At 46.4% G+C, this 22,278-nt stretch overlaps 1 protein-coding gene across 19 annotated transcripts in view; it reads left to right on the top strand.

Annotated features, from left to right (window-relative positions):
• MICAL3 (microtubule associated monooxygenase, calponin and LIM domain containing 3) overlaps positions 1-22,278 on the top strand; it is a 2,299,897-nt gene that overhangs the window by 2,145,444 nt on the left and 132,175 nt on the right. For 14 of the 19 annotated variants that reach the window (XM_069628665.1, XM_069628668.1, XM_069628663.1 and 11 more), the window contains one exon: positions 20,009-20,074. The exons of the other annotated variants lie outside the window; for them this stretch is intronic. In XM_069628665.1, the coding sequence (XP_069484766.1) occupies positions 20,009-20,074 (66 nt within the window). The remainder of the gene's footprint in view (positions 1-20,008; positions 20,075-22,278) is intronic. 19 annotated transcript variants of the gene reach the window in all.

Below are 22,278 nucleotides of genomic sequence, written 5' to 3'. Positions count from 1 at the left end.
GTCTCCAACGAAATGGCAAAATCTTCAGGTCTGGCATTTCAGCAGCCTCCGACGGCCCCCAACGCTCCTCAGCACCCTTTTTAAGAGGGTATGAGCTTCACCTCTACACCTCCTTTGCTTTTAGGGGCAACAACCAGGCTTCCTCTGCAAAAGAGGTGCAGAGGCAGTATTCCTATTGAGCCAGAGGTGGAGAAGGTCAAATGGGCCACTATCCCGTATCTGCCCCATCCACAAAATATCTTTAAGGGAGACTTCTTGCATCCTTTTCTGGTGGGAAAGAGATTAACCCTACATTCCTAAGAGTGGATTTGAGTTCTACTTTGGATGTATGGGCAAGTGGTGTCCTGTTGTTATCGTCTCCCTTTCATAAGGTGACCCCAGACCATGTGCTTTACCACCTTTCTCTGTCACAAGATACCATCCTCTTGAAGGAGGTCAAGAGTCGATTGGCAAAAGCAGCCATTTTCTGGTATCTAAAAAAGATGGGGTTTGGGGGGTGGTCTGTGATTCATATTGTACCTGAGGTGCTTGAAAAATTAACTTTGGGAGTACTAATTTGCAATGGTCACCCTTGCCCAGGTCTTTCAAGAGCTAGAGCTCCAGGAACGGTTGGTGTTGCTAGACCTCCAGGATGCTAATTTTCACATTTCTATCCAACAGAAGCATAGTTAGTACCTGTGGTTAGTGGGAGGAAGGACCCATTACAAACTTCATGTCCTGACTTTCAGCCTGCCCTTCGACCCCAAGGGTTTTAACCAAGCTGGTGGCACTTGTGGCAGCATATCTCAGGAGAGAGAAGAGTTTGTCGTCCCCTACTTATTCGATTGGCTCATCGGAGCTCATACTCCAGATCAAATGTTGTCACCATACCACAACATGGGCTTCTCCCTCAAATTAAAGAAGTCTCAAATTATACCTTTTCAGTCTCTCTAATTCTTCTCAGCAGTCCTAGACACTTGCTCAAGAAAGGCTCCCTCCCCTCCCCCTGATTACAGGGTCAAGAATATCTCTCAGATGGTTGACATGTTCTAGAACAACTCATCTCTGCTAGCCTCATCCTTAATTCATCTACTGGCTCTTAACATCCTGCATTTCTCTGGTGCCAGAGGTCCAGTTTCAAATGCAGCCGATCCAGTGGCTATTTCAATCTCAGTGGTCTCAGTTTTTGGGTGTGACGGCCCATAATGCTACCCGACGCGGACACCTGGTTTCGAGGTTGCCGTGGAGGCACTCAAGTGACCATGTACTGTGTTACGTCACATGGTGGAGCCATGCGTTTGACATCCTAAAATTATCCGGAGCGCTGAAGTCGGGAGATTCTGACAATGATAAAAACAGCAGGGAACAAACCATCTGTGCTTCTCAAACAAAGTAGGTTGCCTTTTGGCTCCTGTCTATTATGACTCTTTATTAACTTTCCGTTTCGACCCTGCTTGGTGTTTTGTCTCCTCCTGCCTGGTGCGAACTACTACTGACCTCCCTGATTCTGCCCCTGCCTGTTTTCCTTGATTGTGCTGGTTACTCGATTTTGCATTGATCTGCCTTGGACTGTTAACTGGATTTTGGCCTATTATTGGACGTTGTTCTGCTTCACGGATCCTTATACAGGTAAACTGGTTGTTTCCACGTGTATTGATCCTGCCATTGGAACACATTTTTGCTAGGATCCTACTCCTTTAGTGTCACGCCCTTGTGCCGCACAGGTTAGGTCCCTGCAGACTTTTGCTTACTACTAACCCCACCATTCGTACTGTTGGCGATGGACATTTTTCTGTTTTAAAGACTGCGTTACTGCATCTGGGAAATTCTTCTAGATGTTGCCTCTGTTTCAACACAGACCTCAGGTAGGACAGGGTACTCAAGGGGAGGAAGCATGGGAGCATTTTGACCCTGTCTAATCTATTCTTTTTCTTGCGTACACATCCTGGTTTCCTGGTGGTCTGCATCCCGCCTTTTCACCTGAACCCATTGCCTCCAGTGTTCTTTTATCAGACAGGGGTGATACTTTCCGGAGGAAAGTCACCCTCGGTAGTGGAGACCCCAAATAGAGCTTGAGAACCTGACATCTAACAACATGCAACCTTCTCCAGGTCTCAAATCAAGTAGCACAGGATGTCCTGTGGTGAACCCTATGAGACATTCTGCTAAGGAGAGAGCCTTTTTGTCAACCATGGCTGGAGGTCATGCTGGTCACAGCTACTACTTTTACGGTCTTGGGTGCCCATGTGAGCAATCTCATGGTGAGTGGACATTGGTTCTTGGAAGCGTTCTGGTTGCACATCAACTTGCTGAAGCAGGTGGCAATCGGGCCAGCACTAATAACATTCCTCCTTTTGATTTAGGAGAAAAGTGTTCTGATACTGATGAGCAGCACGGTGGCCATGCACTTCATCAAAAAGAGGGGTAGCATGGGGGCCACTTCCCCTCGCAGGAAAGTAAATGTAGCTGTGCTTCTGGGCTTTGGAGAACCATGTTTCTCTGTTGGCAGCCCATCTTGCCAGGATGGAGAACACGGATGCCCTGATCCGAGTGGACCTCAGTATCCCACAAGTGGGAGCTGGGCTAAGGGGTCTTTCAGGAGATCTTCAACTTCTAAGGAGCCCCTGAAGTTGACCTATTCACCTGCAGTGCCACATGAAGTGTGAGCTGTTCTGCTCCACTATTAGCCATTCGTTGTCCGGCACAGAAAGAAGGGATCTGAAAAGGCTCAAGACGAACTCGCCAAGCGCAGAGTCGGGAATGTGAGTAGGGATACTCCTGATCCAAATATTTCTCGTGGCTCTGTTTTCAAGGTATGTCTGTTTCACTAGCAGTTGCTCATCCGTTGTTTCCAGGACATTGATCCTTTTGTTGAGTTCACATATGGTGTCTTTGAGGTTGCTTCTCCGGTGTCCTATACCTAGCACGCGGTTATCCCAAGCAGTAATCTTCTGACACCGCTCCCCAGTACTAGAATGTATTTTGCTTTTAATCTCTTGTAGGAGAAATTGTAGGTATGCCTTAGTTGCTGGAGCGCCTGCCTGTGATAAAGGAGCCCCCCTGCCTATGGATGTTTGCCTGAGTTCGCAACTCCTGCTTCTTCCCCTTATCTGGGACACTGATTATTAGGGTGAGGATGTCTGCCGGTTTGTTGCGTTTCCCCGGCTTGGCCATGAAGGAGTTATATTGCACACCATTCCTATCATCCATCTTCTCCAATCCTTATGTAGAACACTTTTTGAAGTAATGTGCTATAAGGTCTACAACATCCATTTAAAAGGAAACCAATGTCAAAAGGGGCCGTATTTGACCTAAACCTGCCGTTGTAATTTTCATAGGTAGACCTGAATGTCAACATTAGGGACAATTCTGTTCTACACATTTCCTTCAGTTTACCCCTCAGTACTATTGCTAGTTTAAAGAAACGTTTGCATTGACCATGAGCAATCTTGTTTACTTGGTTCACAACCTTACTTAACCAAATATATCCAAACTCCACGTGAAGTAATTGTGTAAATCTGTCTGCCACCAAGGAAGTTGATTTAGCTTGGACTAAAGCAAAAGTTTCATGTTTTTTCATCTTGTCTTGATCTGTTTGTCTTTTCAATACATGTCATTCTTCCACAGATTCCTCATCCTGATAGATCATCCCCTCCACATCAGCAGCTATCAATATTTTGACAGGGAGTGTAATATAGCTCAATGTCGTTTCCTCGACTCTGTCATGCCTTGACTGCACCACTTCTCGACCCCAGACGTGACTTCAGCGATCATCCATTTAGCATGCACTACGCCCCCATACCTCTGTTCCTTTTTTTCCGCACCATGTTCGGAACACTACTCACCATAACCAACCTTTTCAGCGTCAGTATGCCGGGGTCCAATCCTTCGGGATTGAAGTGCTGCTAAGACTGCAGCTCTAAATATCCATCCCACGTACCCGCCCAACATTTGCGCGTGATGTGCAGGGGTGGAACATGACATAGAGCAATGCGACTCCGACCAGTCTTTGAACATGAAGGCCTTGAGAGAATGCTCGGGCCAAGCTGGCCCTAGGAAGGTCAGCTACGAAATCCTCCAGAGTCAAGATGCTGACCTGCCCACCCTGAGAAAAAAAAGAAGGGAAGGCAGATGGCATAAAGTAGTAGTCTCACTCTCTTAGTGAGTCCAGTCATTCTTAGTCCTCCCACAAGAAGAAAAAGAAGTGCAGGCAGAGGCACGACTCACTCCTCGGATGAAAGAGGTAAGTCTTACCCCTCCAAGGGGGGGCACCTAGAGAGGAATAGGAGTTTAGGCAGCAAATGTTGCCGCTATTTGTGAAGACTGCAACAGGTAACAGCTTCAGCCTCATCGCCGTCAGCATAGCCATCGACAACGGTTCCCAGAGTTTCAGGCACAAAGGTGTTGAAGACGGGTCATGCACCTTTCGAGCTTGGCTTCTTCCAAACCAGAGTAAACCTGCAACAGAAGTACCAGGGTGAACTTCTTATAGTCATGCGATCTATATTTGAATTCGAAGGGGATTTTGACGGGCACTGGGCTTGATCGTATGCCAGACTTTATATCCAATCAAGCAGAGCTCATGGAGCTGGGGGCGAGCTTACACGGTGCAAGTACACTAGACATGTCTCCTGACTTTGAACTGAAGCAGGCTGCGCCCTGTGTGCACCTGAATACTCCGTATCAGAAGGTTGTAGAGAAGGCTGTCATCGCCCTCAGTGCTCCGTTGAGACCTTTGCTAGAGTACAGATATTTTGGACAAACGTTCACAGCCTGAGATGGCTCTGCCATTAAACCACAGATCTGATTGCGATGCTATGGCAACTTCCATGTCCAATGACGGTGGTCAACAGTGAATTTACAAAAAAATATAAACTGGCCATGGGTGATGTGACGAATCCTAGGGTATCGTCACTGCTTCCATAGGGAAAGCCCCATCCCATGGGGCCAGGGCGGTGGGGCCGCTGCCCGATGTTCTGGCTGGGGTTGGTTCTCAGCAGATGGATCTCATGGGAGGGAAACCCCCTGTGGGACCAGTGACAACCATATTGGGAGAACGCAGTATCCCTGCCAATCACTTGACCCTAGACGCCTTTCCTATAACCTTAACAACCCCTTCCCTAAGTGGGTCATGAGTTATAGTCACCCAACTATTTCCCTAGAAAGTACTGGGACTATGAAGAGCACAACTGACCCAAGGGAGATCAAGGATAGAAATAATGAGATATGAGGAAGAATAGGGATGAGTTGAAAGAAATACTATCAACAACCACTGAGATTAAGATGATGCGCGGAGCAATGCAGAGTGGCCCTTGGAACCAATGTGAGCAGTCTAAATAACTTGGAATAAGTACTGGGACAAAGAGGAGGAGCAAAGGCATTAAGGTTTCACCTAGGAACCATAATGACCATTCTAGTTGCCAGAAAAGGAAGAGGGACTCAAGAAGCAGTTGTCTAGTCTTCCCTGGAGGAGCTGCAGGAGCCAGCACGGTGCAGGAAGGTGGAAGGAAGCAAATCAGGACGCCAAGAGGGGAGCTTGATAGACCAGGGCTAGTCAAGAGTGGAAGAACCAAAAGGCGATGCTGGCAGAGACACGCTCCCGGTGTTACTGAAGCCTCGGGAGCGCGTGAACAGTGACCATGCTGCCCAGAGGAATATTGCAACTGCGGTGTTCCCAGGCAGACCAGAGCTTACTGCAAGGCTCACTAGAGGTAAGGGGGGAACACTCAGCTGGCTGGTGGGAAACTAAGAAGGTGCAGTCAGTATCTTCATAGTCACAGTACCTGGCAGGGTAGTGAACCAGGTCTGTCCCACAACATGAGAAATATAGGCATCTGGGCACAAGAGTAACACTAGCCATCTTCGTTGTGGCCATACTTAGGAGGAGAGGGCCCCAAGTACCCAAACGCAAAGAAGAGGGGTCTGTGACCTACCACATGTCATGATGCCTACCCCCGGAGACCCAGACCAAGTCCAGCAACCCCGGAAGCAGGCATCAAGTTATCCCAAGCAAGCCTAACAACCCCTGCTAGGGGCTATTTGGGTGCAGTCCTGGTGTCTGTCGCCAGGCTCATATCGAGAGTGAGTCCTGGCGCCATAGGCGCCAGGCTCATAGATTAAAACGTACCTGATTCAGACCATGCTGCAAGAACTCCAAGCCAAAAGTGGCTTGGAAGGGACTACTTTACCTAGGGACTATTTTTTACTCGGGTGGGGCTGGGGAGGAATACTTACCTGGGACTACTTTGGAGGCTATTTAAACCACACCCGAAGAGCAGCATACGCTTCGCGTTATTCTGCATCCAGCAGCGTAACGCTCACCGTGCCTGCAAGTCTGCATCCAGTCTTCTGCCACGCCCGCCTCGAGTCTGGAGCTCCTAGAAAAAGGGAGAAATAAGGAGAAAAGGTTAGAACAAGAGCAATACCTTTGATCCTTACCTGAATTCCCGATCCACCACGCCTTCGAGCTGGAAGAAAGAAGTTATTTTATGCGCGTCGCCTCGCCTGCTGCATCGCCGCGCTGAACTCGCAGGCCTTCGCAGCATCTTCACATTCCACCGCATCCTCCTGCATGTTCCCGCCGCACTCCGGCACCTAAGGGGAAGACAAGAACAACAAGGTGAGCCAAGGGAATACACAGAGGCAATATTAGTTACCCCCCATAGACTTACCTGATTTACCACCGGGGGTACTATTCCTCTTCACGGGTCGGCGCAGCTTCCACTGCATCTTCGCCAAACCCCGGCCCCTAAGGGGAAACAAAAGGACAAACAAGGGGAAACCTCACCACAATAGACTTACCTGATTTTACCGCCTGAGGCATTATTCCCAGAGACTTCATACTTTCTCTCAGCGCCTGAATAAGGGAGAAAGCAACAGGTTAATATTGACATTATTTTATCAAACTGTGTTGGATAATACAAATCCTTACCTGAATATTACCGGTTTCCACGAGGAACTCTTCGCTAGGGTCAAGCTGCAACCTGCAAGGAATCGGACAAGAGTGACAGTCAGACATTTGAACTCTTACGAACTACATACTTACGGCGTCTTGCCGGGAATCTCGGAGTCAATATTGTTCTGGAACTCACCAATTCCTTCGAGCCAGTAAAGCAACTGGTTATCTACGCGCCCCTGCGCTCTCTGCAAGATGGAGAGCTCATCTTTCTAAACCATCAGGTGGGACTATAAGAGGGGACATTAAAGGTGAATAGTGGGGAGAACAGCGGGAGTGGGGGAGGGTTAACGCTCAACTCCACGGATGGTTAATTCCCTTTCTCCATTTGCAGAACAATATTCCTATGGGCCAAGCAAACGAAGCTAGGTGGGCCAGTCCAGTCCGTCATCTCGGCACTACGCGTCACATTGGTGGAGGCCGCAGCTGTCCAGTTCAGATCGATGCCCCTGTGGGAGCCAGGTGAGCATAACAGAACGCTAAGCCTACCCACAAATTCCCACCCGAGCGTTATGGATACCTCAGAAACTGACCAATTGGCCCAATTACTAGGGGAACTGAGGGCTGAAGTGCATTCCGCCCGTCAAGAAACCAATGCTCTTAGTAGAGAACTGATGTTGTCAAAGGAGCGAACTGATGACCTTGCTAGGCAACTACTGCAAAGCCAGGCTGGACAAGCACCCCTACCAGGTTCCTGGGGAAATCCAGCTCCTGTGTTATCGAGTAACCCTGTGCAAATAAACCTACCAGGAAATATTCCATTAGCTCCGCCCGAACGCTTTGCCGGAGATCCCAAAAGGTTCATCATGTTTATGAACCAATGCCACTTGCACTTTTTATGCAGACCTGGAGCCTTCCGAAACGATCAAGCCAAGGTAGCCTTTGTAATGTCATATCTCAGCGGCAGTGCAGCCGATGGGTCATCCTGAGTAACCAGTGGAATTGACCAAATTCTTTGGGATTTTCAGGGCTTTCAAGTGAGCATGGAAAGACTATTTGCCCGGCACTCCCAAGGACAGGCCATGGATAACGAACTTTTGTCCCTACGACAAGGTAACCAGGACCTTCTATCCTACATCGCGACCTTTAATAGGTTGATAGTGGAAACTGGATGGCGTGAGGTAATACGAATTACGTTATTTCATCGAGGGCTTCGAGGAGAACTCAAGAATGTCTTGGCTCAAGTCGTGAACCCACCTCAAGACTGCGCTGAATATATAGACTTAGTGGTCCAGTTAGATCAGACTTCAGAACAGAAAGGCTGATCGAGCCAAGTTTGAGAATCGGGTGTTGGGCAAAACCCACGCTAACCCCAAAGGAGCAGATGCTTCAGAACTCATGCAAATCGGAGGGGTTAAAGGACCCTTAACCCAGAAGGAAAGAGAAAGGAGACGGCAAATGCAATTGTGTCTATATTGTGGAACTTCTGGGCATTTTCTACGGGATTGCCCTATAAAACCACCCAAGAAGGTGGTAGGAGCTGCTGATAAAAGCCATATGGAGTCAGACTCGGGAAACGGCCACGCCCGACAAGCGTAGAGGTCCGCTTGCCGAGCTTGAAGAAGGATACTCAGACCTCGCATTTCATCATACCAATGGTCCTCGTAGATCCAAGGCAGCCATCGCGTATGCACACAGTAAGGGCATACATTGATAGCGGGGCCATAGGAAACTATGTGGACTACGAATTGGCTTCCAGGATGAATCTACCTCTCTGCCGAAAAACCACCTCAGATGTCATCACCACAGTCGATGGAACTGAAATTGCCTCTGGGCCTGTAACTCATTCCACCGCAGAGATGACACTATTGGGTCAGGATGGGCATTGAGAGACTATTGTGTTTGATCTAATCAAAGCCCCACAGTTACAAATAATACTGGGGATACCTTGGTTGGAAACACATAATCCTTGTATTGATTGGCGAGAGAAGCGAATAACCTTCCCGGATTGTGCACAAACCTGTTACCCAAAGAAAAATCTGAACGCAGGCCTGGCCACAGTAACCACAGCAGTCATGCAACTACCTCCAGAATACCAAGAATTCCAGGATGTCTTCCAAAAAGAACAGGCAAACACCTTACCACCTCATAGATCGTACGATTGTCAAATCGATCTCATACCCGGTGCACAACCCCCTTGTAGCAGGATCTATGCCCTTACGGAACCTGAGAACCTTCACCTACGACAATACTTAGACCAGTACCTTGCCAATGGCTTCATTCGCCCATCCAAGTCCCCTGCATCATCACCTTTGTTCTTTGTGCCCAAAAAGGAAGGTGACCTCAGAACGTGCATAGACTACCGTGCATTGAATCAAATAACTGTTAAGAACCGATACCCATTGCCTCTGATCCCTGAACTACTAGTCCAAGTGAAGGACGCTTGCATATACACTAAGTTAGATCTCCGGGGGGCATACCATCTGGTACGTGTAAAAGAGGGCGATGAATGGAAGACTGCTTTTCGAACTAAGTATGGGTTATTGAATACCAGGTGATGCCTTTCGGGTTGTGCAATGCGCCAGCAGCCTTACAATACTTCATGAACGATGTCCTTCGTGAACTCATTGACGTTTGTGTTGTTGTATATATCGATGATATTCTAGTATACTCCTCTTCAGAATCTGACCATGTGAAGCACGTCCGAGCAGTTGTGCAATTGCGCCAGCACAAACTATATGCAAAACTGCAAAAATGCATTTTTCATGCCACAGAAGTTGAATTCCTTGGGTTTATCCTGACCCCAAGAGGAGTCCGAAAGGACTCACGAAAGGTGGACGCAATCCTTAAGTGGCCATCACCAAGTTCAGTTAAAGGAGTACAAAGCATGCTCGGCTTTGCCAATTTCTACCGCAGATTCATCCCGGATTTTTCACATGTTGTACATCCCATCACAGCACTCTTGCGAAAAAATTAACGCTTTATGTGGACTGAAGAAGCTGAAAATGCCTTCCAAGAGCTGAAAGCGAAATTCACGTCTGCACCTGTATTAAAGCACCCGCGCCCTGAACTTCCATACATAGTGGAAACTGATGCATCCAGTCTAGCCATGGGAGCTGCCTGTCTCAAAAGGACCCTGAAACTGGCCAGCTTCACCCAGTAGCCTTTTGGTCCAGAAAGTTCTCGGCACCCGAGTTAAACTATGCGGTTACCGACAAGGAGTTATTAGCCATTAAATCCGCCTTCAAGGCTTGGCGGCACTATCTTCTCGGTGCCAGGCATACCATTACTGTGATCACCGATCACCAGAACTTACAGTATTTAAAGACAGTCAAGGCCCAATCGTCACGCCAACTCCGATGGGCATTGTTCTTTGCCGAGTTCGATTTCGTGATAACTTATCGACCAGGTTGTAAGAATGGTAAAGCAGATGCCTCATCCCGAATAGGGATAGGAGAGGCAGAAGTGAACCCAGAACTAGTACCTATAATTTCCGAACAAAGGATTCTTGGCATGACTACTCCACAGACACTAGAGGACATTCAGGTAAAGCTCCAGCAACTCTTTGATCCTACAGCCCTGCAGGACTGGGTAAAGAAAGGCCCGGACTACTGTCACCAATGATCTGCCTTATTATCAAGGGCGGCTATTTCTGCCACACAAGGAACTACAAGAGCTAGTCATTTCCCGTTATCATGATACCCTAATGGAGGGGCACCCAGGTATCGCAAAAACTGAAGCTAAAATTAAAAGACAATTCTGGTGGCCCACCTGGCGAAAGGATTTTAAATCATTTGTGATGTCTTGTGGCATTCGCGCCCAAAACAAAGGTCAAAAGAAAAAACCAGCTGTACTCTTACAACCTTTAGACATTCCGCCTACACCATTGCACACCTTATCGTTAGACTTTATTACTGATCTACCCCCATGCAATGCATTTAACACCATTCTGGTTATTGTGGATCTTTTTTCCAAGATGGCCCACTTTATTCCTTTAAAGGGATTACCTTCAGCTTCAATCCTGGCCAAGGAGTTCCTCGAAAACATTGTTCGCATACACAGATTTCCGTCCGTATTGGTCTCTGACCGGGGCAGTCAATTCATTTCACATTTTTGGAAAAAATGCTGTCAATTGGCGCAAATCGATGTGAGATTATCGACCAGTCACCACCCCCAAACCGATGGTCAAACAGAGAGGACCAACCAGACTCTCGAACAATACCTGCGTTGTATGTTACATCAGACTGAGAGTAATTGGAAAGACATTGTTTGGATCGCCAAATATGCATACAATAAATCAGTACGCTCTGGAACTGGACAAACACCCTTTTATACCTTATATGGGCACCATCCTCGAACCTCAGACCTCGACTCTCCCCAACACTTAGAAATGCCCGCAGTGGACCATCTGCACGCTACGATTACACAAGCCTTTAAGGAAACAACTGCACATTTAAAACAGGCGAAAGAAAAATACAAGAAAGATGCTGATCGGCATAGAAGTGATACTCCACAATACCAGATAGGGGACCAAGTATGGTTAGCCACAAAACATATACCTCTAAAGGGAACACGGACCTTTAACCCCAGATATTTGGGACCTTACTCTATTAAGGCCATTATCAACCCGGTGGCTGTCAAGTTGGACTTACCTGCTAATATGCGAATTCACCCCGTATTTCATCTGTCACTTTTGAAGCCAGTGCAACCAGGGACAAGACTAACCAAGCCACCAGAGCCCATCCTTGTAGACGGGGAACCCGAATTTGAAGTTAAGAACATCCTGGACTCCAAGCTGATAAAGTCAAAACTTTTTTATTTAATCGACTGGAAAGGTTACGGACCACAGGAAAGGTCATGGGAACCTAGTGACCATGTTCATGCACCCAGATTGGTGAAAAAATTCCACCGAAATTTCCCAGACAAACCAAAACCACAGGTAAGAACAACTTTAGGAGGGGCCTTGGGGGGGGGGGGGGGGGAGTTCTGTCATGATGCCTACCCCCGGGGACCCAGACCAAGTCCAGCAACCCCGGAAGCAGGTATCAAGTTATCCCAAGCAAGCCCAACAACCCCTGCTAGGGGCTATTTGGGTGCAGTCCTGGTTTCTATGGCGCCAGGCTCATATGGAGAGTCAGTCCTGGCGCCATAGGCGTCAGGCTCATAGATTAAAACTTACCTGATGCAGACCATGCTGCAAACTTACCTGATGCAGACCATGCTGCAAGAGCTCCAAGCCAAAAGAGTCTTGGAAGGGACTACTTTACCTAGGGACTATTTTTTACTCGGGTGGGGCTGGGGAGGAATACTTACCTGGGACTACTTTGAGGGCTATTTAAACCACGCTCGAAGAGCCGCACACGCGTCACGTTATTTTGCATCCAGCAGCGTAACGCTCACCGTGCCTGCAAGTCTGCATCCAGTCTTCTGCCACGCCCGCCTCGAGTCTGGAGCTCCTAGAAAAAGGGAGAAAGAAGGAAAAAAAGGTTAGAACAAGAGCAATACCTTTGATCCTTACCTGAATTCCCGATCCACCGCGCCTTCGAGCTGAAAGAAAGAAGTTATTTTATGCGCGTCACCTCGCCTGCTGCAGCACCGTGCTGAACTCACCGGCCTTCGCAGCATCTTCACATTCCACCGCATCCTCCTGCATGTTCCCGCCGCACTCCGGCACCTAAGGGGAAGACAAGAACAGCAAGGTGAGCCAAGGGAATACACAGAGGCAATATTAGTTACCCCCATAGACTTACCTGATTTACCACTGGGGGTACTATTCCTCTTCACAGGTCGGCGCAGCTTCCACTGCATCTTCGCCAAACCCCGGCCCCTAAGGGGTAACAAAAGGACAAACAAGGGGAAACCTCACCACAATAGACTTACCTGATTTTACCGCCAGAGGCATTATTCCCAGAGACTTCATACTTTCTCTCAGCGCCTGAATAAGGGAGAAAGCAACAGGTTACATATTGACATTATTTTATCAAACTGTGTTGGATAATACAAATCCTTACCTGAATATTACCGGTTGCCACGAGGAACTCTTCGCTAGGGTCAAGCTGCAACCTGCAAGGAATCGGACAAGAGTGACAGTCAGACATTTGAACTCTTACGAACTACATACTTACAGCGTCTTGCCGGGAATCTCGGAGTCAATATTGTTCTGGAACTCACCAATTCCTTCGAGCCAGTGAAGCAACTGGTTATCTACGCGCCCCTGCGCTCTATGCAGGATGGAGAGCTCATCTTTCCAAACCATCAGGTGAGACTATAAGAGGGGACATCAAAGGTGATCAATGGGGAGAACAGCGGGAGGGGGGAGGGTAACGCTCAACTCCACGGGTGGTTAATTCCCTTTCTCCATTTGCAGAAGAATATTCCTACGAGCCAAGCAAACGAAGCTAGGTGGGCCAGTCCAGTCCTTCATCTCGGCACTACGCGTCCCATTGGTGGAGGCCGCAGCTGTCCAGTTCAGATCGACGCCCCTGTGGAAGCCAGGTGAGCATAACACCACATGAGTAACAAAAGTCATCTTCCTTGTGGCGGTACTTGGAAAAAGAGTACTCCAAGTACCCGCACGCAAAAAGGGTTCTGGGACCCACTGCCAGGAGAAGAAGGGACGCCAGATAGCAATTTACTTAGGACCATACTTGGCAGGGAAGTGAACCGAAGTGAACCAAGTTGGGAGGCATTGCCCCTGGTTGTTGTGTTGTAAGAGACAAATAACTGCCAAGAGAAGGAACCAGGGCAAGGGAATCATTGTCCCTGGTGGTTGCGAAAATTGTGTTAGAAATATCCAAAAACTTTGTGGAACTTGGTTTTACATTTAAGAACCTTGAGTTTGGAACTTTTATTGTTAGGGACTGTCTCAAAAAGGGGAACATGACCCAAAGGACGTTCTTCCGGAAACAAGTCTTCCCCTACTTTGATGAGATCAACACTCTATTCTTTTGAGTCAGGAAGATCTTCTCTACTAGATAGGTTAGTCAGTAGTGTGAGGAATAGAAAAAGGCTTTGGACTTGTGACAGTGGACTATTTAATTTAGACAAAGATATCCTGACAGTTTCCTTAGTTTTGGTTGAGGCAGGGAAACCCCTCATAGATATAGGGACAGGTAGTCTTTTTCCTAATTTCCTTTTTAATAAAAGTTTGACAACCAACATGAGCCCACTGTGTCCGAGTCCTACTTCTACATCCTTACAGCCTTTCCTCTCCACGCACCCAACCCCTGAAGGGCTGGAGGTCCCGGCCATCGACGTTGAACCCCCCCTACAGATAGGAAGTCGAAGAAAACTAACACACTTGCAAAAAAGATGTATGCGTCCGAAAGCATTGTTCTGAAGGCGATCAATGCTGCTTGCACTTTTGTGCAGTATTCCCATGTTCTCTGGGAGGTAATCCCAGAAGCAGCTGCCCACCTACCGGAAGGCGAATTTAGAGCCGGCTTCCTGGATACTGGAAATGATGGGTAGAAAACAGCATTCCAAGCCCTCCTGGATGGCCTCCATGTGGCGGATTGCATCGGGAGGTCGATGCGGACAATGACAGTCCTTAAGAGAGCCTCATACCTTTGAGGCTCTTGCTTCTCACTGAACGTGCAATCGAAGATTCTCGACATAGCCTTTTATGGAGAGCATCTCTTTGGACCAAGGGACGACGAGTCCCTGGAGACATTTAAGGAGTCCAAGATTGCAGTGAAATTGTTGGGAACAGCAGTCCAACCACATACCAAACAAACTTTTTCCTTCAGTTCAAGAGGCAGGTGTTTTCAACGCTAGACTCCTTATGTGGGAAGAGTGCAGTTACCCCAAGTCAAGCAAGGGCAGAAAAGGTTCTCATATACCAGCAGAGGCAAGGGGCAGCAAAAAGTCAAAAGTCTTTGACATCGGTAGCGCCAAAACTTGTTTGAGTCTCCCCCATCTTTCTCCAGTTGAAGGAAGAGTCTTGCGGTATTGTGATAGGTCGAAGGAGATTAACTCTGATGCTAAGGTTCACCAATTGGTGAAAAGGTTCTTTTGCCTACCATTTCTCAGGAAGCCTCCCATACAGACCACGTCCTCTTCCCCGACAGCCAAAGCCCGAGCTCCAGGATGAACTGAGATCCCTGCTGCTGAAGGGCGCAGTGGAGGAGTTGCTGGCTGGGGAGAGGTGCACAGGTTGGTATTCTTGCTACTTCTGGGTGCTGAAGAAGGGAGGGACCCTTGAACAAGTTCCTGAGGTAGGAAAAGTTCTCAATGGGGACACTACAAGCAATTCTCCAGGCTCTACAATCCCAGGATAGGTTTGTATCTCTAGACCTTCAGGATGCCTACTTCATTGTACCAATCTATTGGAACCACAGGCGTATTTTAAAGATTTGTCATTGAGGACGCTTATTAACAGTTCAGAGTGCTGTCCTTTGGCCAGACATTCACACATAGGTAGTTCACCAAGCTGATGGTGGCACACCTAAGCACTGGTTTATCCGAGGTCGATCCCCATAGCAGGTTTCAAGGCATCTCGAGGACACTTGATCGTTGCTGCACATCCTAGGCTTTTCCTTAGATTTGCAGAAGTCGCACACAACACCAACACAGAGGCTCCAGTTCATTGGAGCATTCCTGGACAATCCCCCCAGCCCCCAAGGAGAGTCACCAGCATTGGACAAATGGTTACACAGTTCCAGAACTGCAGCAGTCTACCAGCATCAGCCTTTCTCCGCTTCCTGGGTCTGATGACATTTTCTTGGTGCCAAGTGGTGGGCCAACAGGGTAAACTTGATGATGAGGGTGTAGCTTTGGACACCTTGCCTGGAGGTTTTAATGGTCAGATATGCTTCCCTGAAAGGCTGGTTCGCTCATTGTAGGGATCTACAGATAAACTGGCTTTAGTCCCAGGTGGAGTACTAGTCGTACTTCAATCTGCTGCAGCAGCGAGTGATCCGGCTTGCCAAGATGGCTTGCGCACCTACTCTCTGGGGGAAGAATTGCCTGGTATTGACAAACAACATAGTAACCATGCACAACTTAAATAGCTGAAGGGGGTGGATGGGGAGTATCCCTGCCGCTGTGGATGTAGTTGCTGGTGAACACAATCGCAATCTCTGCAATTCATGTAGCAGGGATCGAAAACGGGATGGCAGATGCTCTGATCAGGCAGAGCAGTCTCCCATTGTGGAGATCTTCATGATTTGGGGAACCCGGTCAGTAGAATTATTTACACCAAAGGACAATGCAAAGTGCAAGCAGGTATGCACCAGTGAATTTCCCCCAAGGGGGGCATTGGAGACAGTGTGCTTTCCCTCTGAACCCAGTCATCCCATGGGTTCTCCGGTGGTTGAGGAGGTTCTGGGCTTGCCTGATCCTAATGGTTTGGGGTTGTTTGTTCTCCTTATAATTGTTCGCAGCAAACTATTAGAAATGAATCTTTTCGCATGCAAACATGATCAGCCTAAGAAACAACCCCAATCCTTAAACATATTCACCCAAAATGCCCCCCCAACCCTACTTACCTGCCTGCTTGCCTCGAGGTCCACAGCAACCCTTCAGCGCCAGTTCCGTCCCTCGAATGCGGGTTTGATAGGACGCTGCAGGGTCTCCTTTTCTTCTTTTTTCCCTGCCTCCCATGCTGAGGAAGCGGGGGACACCCCCACAAACCCCAAGGCCAAGCATACCAAACATGGGGACACTCCTGCAACCTCTGCTTCACATCTTCGGTATGTTTTGTATCCGATCAAATGGTACTGGTCGAATTCGGCCCAATGTAACATTCGATTTCTTTATGGTTGGTCAGTTAGGCTAACCATCCTAATGACCATGGATTAAACAAGGAGGACATGGACGTTCTGGAGTTGGCCATTTGCCAACCTTGCCAGCTAGACCTCGTGTCCAAATAGGGAGGACAAGTATTTCACCCATAGTCCCTCAACCTACATTCATGGTTTTCAAGAGTTTGAGGTATGAAGATTGGGACCTGAAGGATGCAGTGGTAGAGGTGCTGCTGGCTATGCTCATACCATCTAACAGGTCCATCTTTTTCTTGCAAATGTAGAAGATTTGAAGCATGGTGTAAGGACAGGGGTGCAGAATGTGTTATCCCTGGCCAGGCTGGGTTTACAGATAGGCGTGACAAAGGATTACCTGGCCTCCTTATCACTGTTCAAGAGATCAACTGGGCAGGGCTCTTTTTTTTCTCCATGCCGGTCGGGTCCCAGTTTTTAAAGGGCCTTGTATGTCTCCCCCAGCCTCATTTATTGTCCTGGCTTGGGACCTTAACTTGGTTCTCCCATTCCTAATGGCGGTTCCTTTTGAGCCTTTACATTGGGTATCCATCAGACTGCTCATGCTGAAGGCAGCATTTTTGGTAGGCATCACATTGGTAAGGTGTGTAAGTTAACTTCAGGCACTCTTGTGTAAGCCACTATTTCAGAAATTCGTTAAGGAGAACGTTTCTTTGAAGTTTCGACCCAAGTTCTTTCCAAAAGTATTGTCACAATTTCATATTTACCAGAGTGTAGAGTAACCAGTTTTCTTTCGGCCACTTCACCAATCCAAGGAGGAGAAGAAATTCCATAGGCTGGACCCCAAGAGGCTTTGAGTTTCTATCTGGCCAGGATGGCTTCTTTTCAGCGGGACCACCAACTGTTTGTTTCTTTCTTGCCACCAAGGTTGGGCCGAGAAGTGACAAAGCAGACAATCTCTTGTTGGATCATTCTTTGAATTTCAAAATGTTATACGAGGAAGGGAATCAGGTTCTGCCGTGCCTCTGGGCTCATTCTACCACGGGTGTGCCTGCCTCGTCAGCCTTGCTGATGGATGTACTAGTTAGTGACATTTGCCAGGCTGCCACATGGGCTTCATTGCACGCCTTCTCTAAGCACCATAGCCTGGACTTGGCCTGGGGAAGAGATTCCAACTTCGGTTGGGCGCTGCTGCAAGGGTTTTTGGTGCAAAGCTTCCAGCCCACCATCTGCTGCCGTTACTACTTTGGGAGTCTATCAAGATGAGGAATCTGGGAGAATGCAATCGAATGAAAGAGAAATTAGTTACAGATAATGTTCTTTCTATGGATTCGTCTCCCACAGTTTCCTTATCGCTGTCCCTACCTGTCCAGCTATGGAAGCTTGCTTAACCTTCTTTGACCTTTAATCTTCTTGTGGATGAGTGGTAGAAGGGTTATTGGCGCCCTTGCACATTATGATCAGCCTCGTTTAAAAAAAAAAACGATAAGGAAATATACCGTTTTCTATACCGGTTTGTTCCTCACAAAAAATAATATTCTTTTGTGTTTCTGTGTATGGGAGTTCATTCCCTCAGCTGCTGAGCACTGGGGAAAAAAGGTAGGCAACTGAAGTATAGGGGTATAGTGCATGCTATATATAGGATTGCCGAAGGGGTCAAGGAGACTACGTTGACCCATGCTACGCCCCCTGTTGAAATTGTCAGAGCAGCTGACGTTGAGGGGATGGTCTATAGAGATGACAAATCTGTGGGAGAAGAATCAATAGAACGAACATTACCAGTACGTTGCTGCTCCTGTTCGATTAGAAAACGAGCAAAATGCATGATTCTTAGCATAGAAATGTAAAAACTGAAACAGATCTAAAGAAACTGTCTTGTTCTAACTTGTGCATATTTTGTTGAGCAATCATTGCAAATAAATATGCATCACTTGGCTGGTTCACTTTGAGTATTTCAGCAGTCATTTCTGTATGTTACTAGAGGTGCCTCGCTCCTGGGAGTACAGCATAATTTCGGTGTGGGGTGAAGGACCATTACCAGACAAAAGGCATCAGTTCAAGACGCTGGTAGTATTTAAACGACCATGACACTGTAAGGTATCCTGCCCAAGTCAGAGCACCTTTCGAGACCACCATCGAAGAAAACTATTAGAATCCCAATTTTCTTTGGCAAAGCAACTCTCTTAAATGGCAAAACTACTGTTTCCGAATTGTATGCCGATTTTATAAGATTTTACAAAAGGAAATCAATTGTCCCCTATTCCATTTTTATTGTTGGAGCCACTAAGAGAAGAACCTTTTAGAAAGCCACTATTGCTACATTTGTTGCGGAAGATTAAAATCCTAAATAGTACAGGTTTTGTCATCAAGCATCTCTTTTGATTACGGATTTGAAATTATCATCCAAAACCTTTAATTTATTGATTGAGTAAAGTTATCCATAAAGTGATGGGTGTGGACAACAGAGGTTCATAGCAGGCAGAATTATTTCCCAACTTCGGCATACACTTCGGATGGTGATAAAACTTGTCAGTGCATCTAACACTCCACTGGTTGCTTAAAATGTTGAAAAAGTATTTTACCAGCTGGCTGCATTGCTCTTTCCTGTGTGCTGTGATGAAGTGGATGCGATTTTTTTTTTTTTTATATATATAGAAATATGTTGTGAAATATGTCGATTTGCCTGTCATAATCTATTACTGATGAAAAACTAAGAAGAGTTTTCATTTGATTTATATGCTCATGTTCTATTTATAGAATCCCTTGTCATCCCGACATTGGAAAGATCTTCTAGGTTTTGACAAGGACGATCTTACTGAAAATGTTTACCTTTTGCTGGTGTAATTGTGTATATAAAAGGGAGATTTTCAGATGTTTAGTGCCTGAAAATGACATGAGATAAAACATAGATTGCAATACTGACATGATATACAGTCATACAAATGAATTACTCTATCACCATTTCTTGTTAGTCAAAAACATTTTTTAATCTTTGCTCACTCACTCACTTCTGCAGAGGTCCCATTCTCTCCTAACAACTCACATTTTGCACATTGTCCTGACTACCAAATAGCTTTGGAAACGAAGTACAAGATGCCGACTTTGAAAGCCACTCCTTTTTAGTTTGCTCTCTATACTACATGTACATTTTAACCCATGAGACAATTTTCCCAGGTTTCTGCTTTCCATATCTCGTTTTTTCTTTTCTTCTTGTTGTTTCTTTATTTTTTTCTTACTCTTACGCTTTTTGTCCTTTTGCTTGTCTTTTTTTCTTTATTTTTTGTTTCTACCTACCTGTACCCCCTCTCCTTTTTTCTCTTCTTCCCCTGGCCCATCTGGTCCTTACTCCTGCTTCCTTGTCCTTTCTTCCTCCTTTTCCCACCCACCACTCCCTTACTCTTTTGGTTCCTTTTTGAAGTTGAGCCCGATGCTGGGACACCACGCCGTAGACCTATCTCCTTCTGCCCTTGCTGTGCTCACGAAGGTAATGTTAATGTGCACACCCTCAGCCCCTGTCTACCTGACCTGGATTGTCTTAAAAGCACTCGCTCATCCCTACCCCAAAAGGGGTTGCTCTCTTTCCTAAAAGTCAATACCATTCTTTAAAAGACTTGCATTAAATGTATGAGCATATGACTGATCATTGAAGGCACAGTATCCCTTTTGCTGATGCGGATTGGAGTATAGGAAACATTTGGCCCGGGGCTTGTACTGTTCACCACACCTATTTTGTGTTTTTGCTATGTGTGCTTTCCAAAGTGGGAACTACTTCAGGATTGTATGTGCAGGCCAAAAGGGATACTGTGCCCATATAGCGATCCATTGCACAAATGTGTAATGTGTTTGGATTTTAAATAAACATATTCCTTGCTGAATGCCGTTTATATTTTTATTTACAGTGTTACAAGCCACCGGCAGTGGGCATAGGGTGTTTATTGCAAGGGCATGGGGAGGGAAAGGTGGAATGCAACTACACCTAACCTCACTAACCACTTGCACTGCTTTTCATAACTCATACCTCTTCCTGCACCTGCTCATTTACCCACTCTTTCTTGTCACCCACATTTATTTGAAGCTCACTGGCTGTTTATCCACAACTATGATGCCCTTTCCATGCATAAGTAACTAGTATGTGTTACTGACTGAAAATATTTTTTGTGGCATCTTCGTTTTTCTTTAACGTTAACCTTACCTATCCATCTCGCTGAAAGGTCAGAATCCTGCATCCGGTGCTTCTTGGCTGTTCTACTTAGTGTTTGCATGCTTACCTTTCCTTGGTTGATTTATTGTATATTGCTCTGATATCCTCTGGAACCAAAGTGTGCGAAGACGAATGTGGGTGGCACAGTGCCAGTGAATTGAATAGGAGATATTTTACAGTTTAGTGGACAGGTGTGTTTGAGTCAGTGCCATAATGAAGCCTTGCACCTCCTAGTCTACAAGAAGCCCTACGTATTTGATCCAACAACAGATATCAAAGATGTTGCTAAACTTGTGTTCTGTTGGTGTTTTCGATTGTGTGGTATACTGGGCATTCCCTGTCGTACATACACATGTGTTTACCCTTAGATTTCATTGGTGAAGCCTTCCCTCCAGTCACTGGCTAGCACAAAATGCCCACCCCTTCAATTGTTGCTCAGAGAATAGCTTGTTGAATGAAATGTATCATGATGGGAGAATGGTACTTTGAATTTTACTGGTTCAGTTAAGTCCTTGACATTACGGTTTCCTAATTCTTGGGAGCAACGGCAGGCCCGATTAAACCTTCTGGGATTTCTTTAAGCTAGTAATTTCCCTCCTATCATAATTTCAGGTATTTTATAAGGTTATAATAATTTGCAGAACAACTGAATATACAACAGTATTTATAAAAAGGGAAGACTTTAAATGGAGCTCTGCACTTTGTTTAATATTGTTACTAACTTTCAAAATATTCTGGTCAATCTCTCAACCAGAAATTGTGTGTGTTCATCAATCACACTTGCACACATAATAATGTTGGTTTCATTTCCAACTTATGGGCCATTTTGCCACCTTCTGGTGGGACCAGAAAAGGTCCAAAGGATGCATATGTCCCAAATGTGTACAACCTGAGCCTCTCCTTTGTAGTTAAATCCACAACTCGACTATATTCTTGGACAGGGGACTGCAATAGACCACTAGAATGTGCAGATGAGGTAGAAACAAATATTGTTTGTAGTAGTACCAGAGTTACTTGTAGGTAACCCTTCCTCACTTCTACAGAGCCGAGTTGGCCTTACTGGGCTTTAAACTGGGAAGTACAGCGCTGTGCCATGTCAGAGATGAGCACTTTACTAGTGCACTATCCTACTGGGCCAGTTCTGTAGAGGCTCCACCGCATGAAGATTTGAAAAAGATAGGGAGCACACATTTCTAGAGTAAATGGACATTTGAAATGTGGTTTGTTTATAAGAAAAATGATCAAAACTCAATAGCATGCACATACAGAAAGAGCTTGGAGTTAACTGTACAGTATGTAGTTATTACCACCTTAAAGGCTACCTTCTAAATTGAAAATGTACATTTTAAATTGAGACTTACTGTTTAAATGCCATTTGGGTGTGCTTCCCTTGGCAAGGGAAGCTTGCACAAGTGCATCTAATTGTTACCTTACAGGCAAATTGGACACTGCTCACATTTCTGTAGGACCTAGTTGTAGCCAATCAA

This window comes from Ambystoma mexicanum, chromosome 12 (assembly GCF_040938575.1).
Source record: "Ambystoma mexicanum isolate Mex_15411 chromosome 12, UKY_AmexF1_1, whole genome shotgun sequence".
Classification (NCBI taxonomy): domain Eukaryota; kingdom Metazoa; phylum Chordata; class Amphibia; order Caudata; family Ambystomatidae; genus Ambystoma; species Ambystoma mexicanum.
This window is presented reverse-complemented; position numbering and strand designations above follow the sequence as displayed.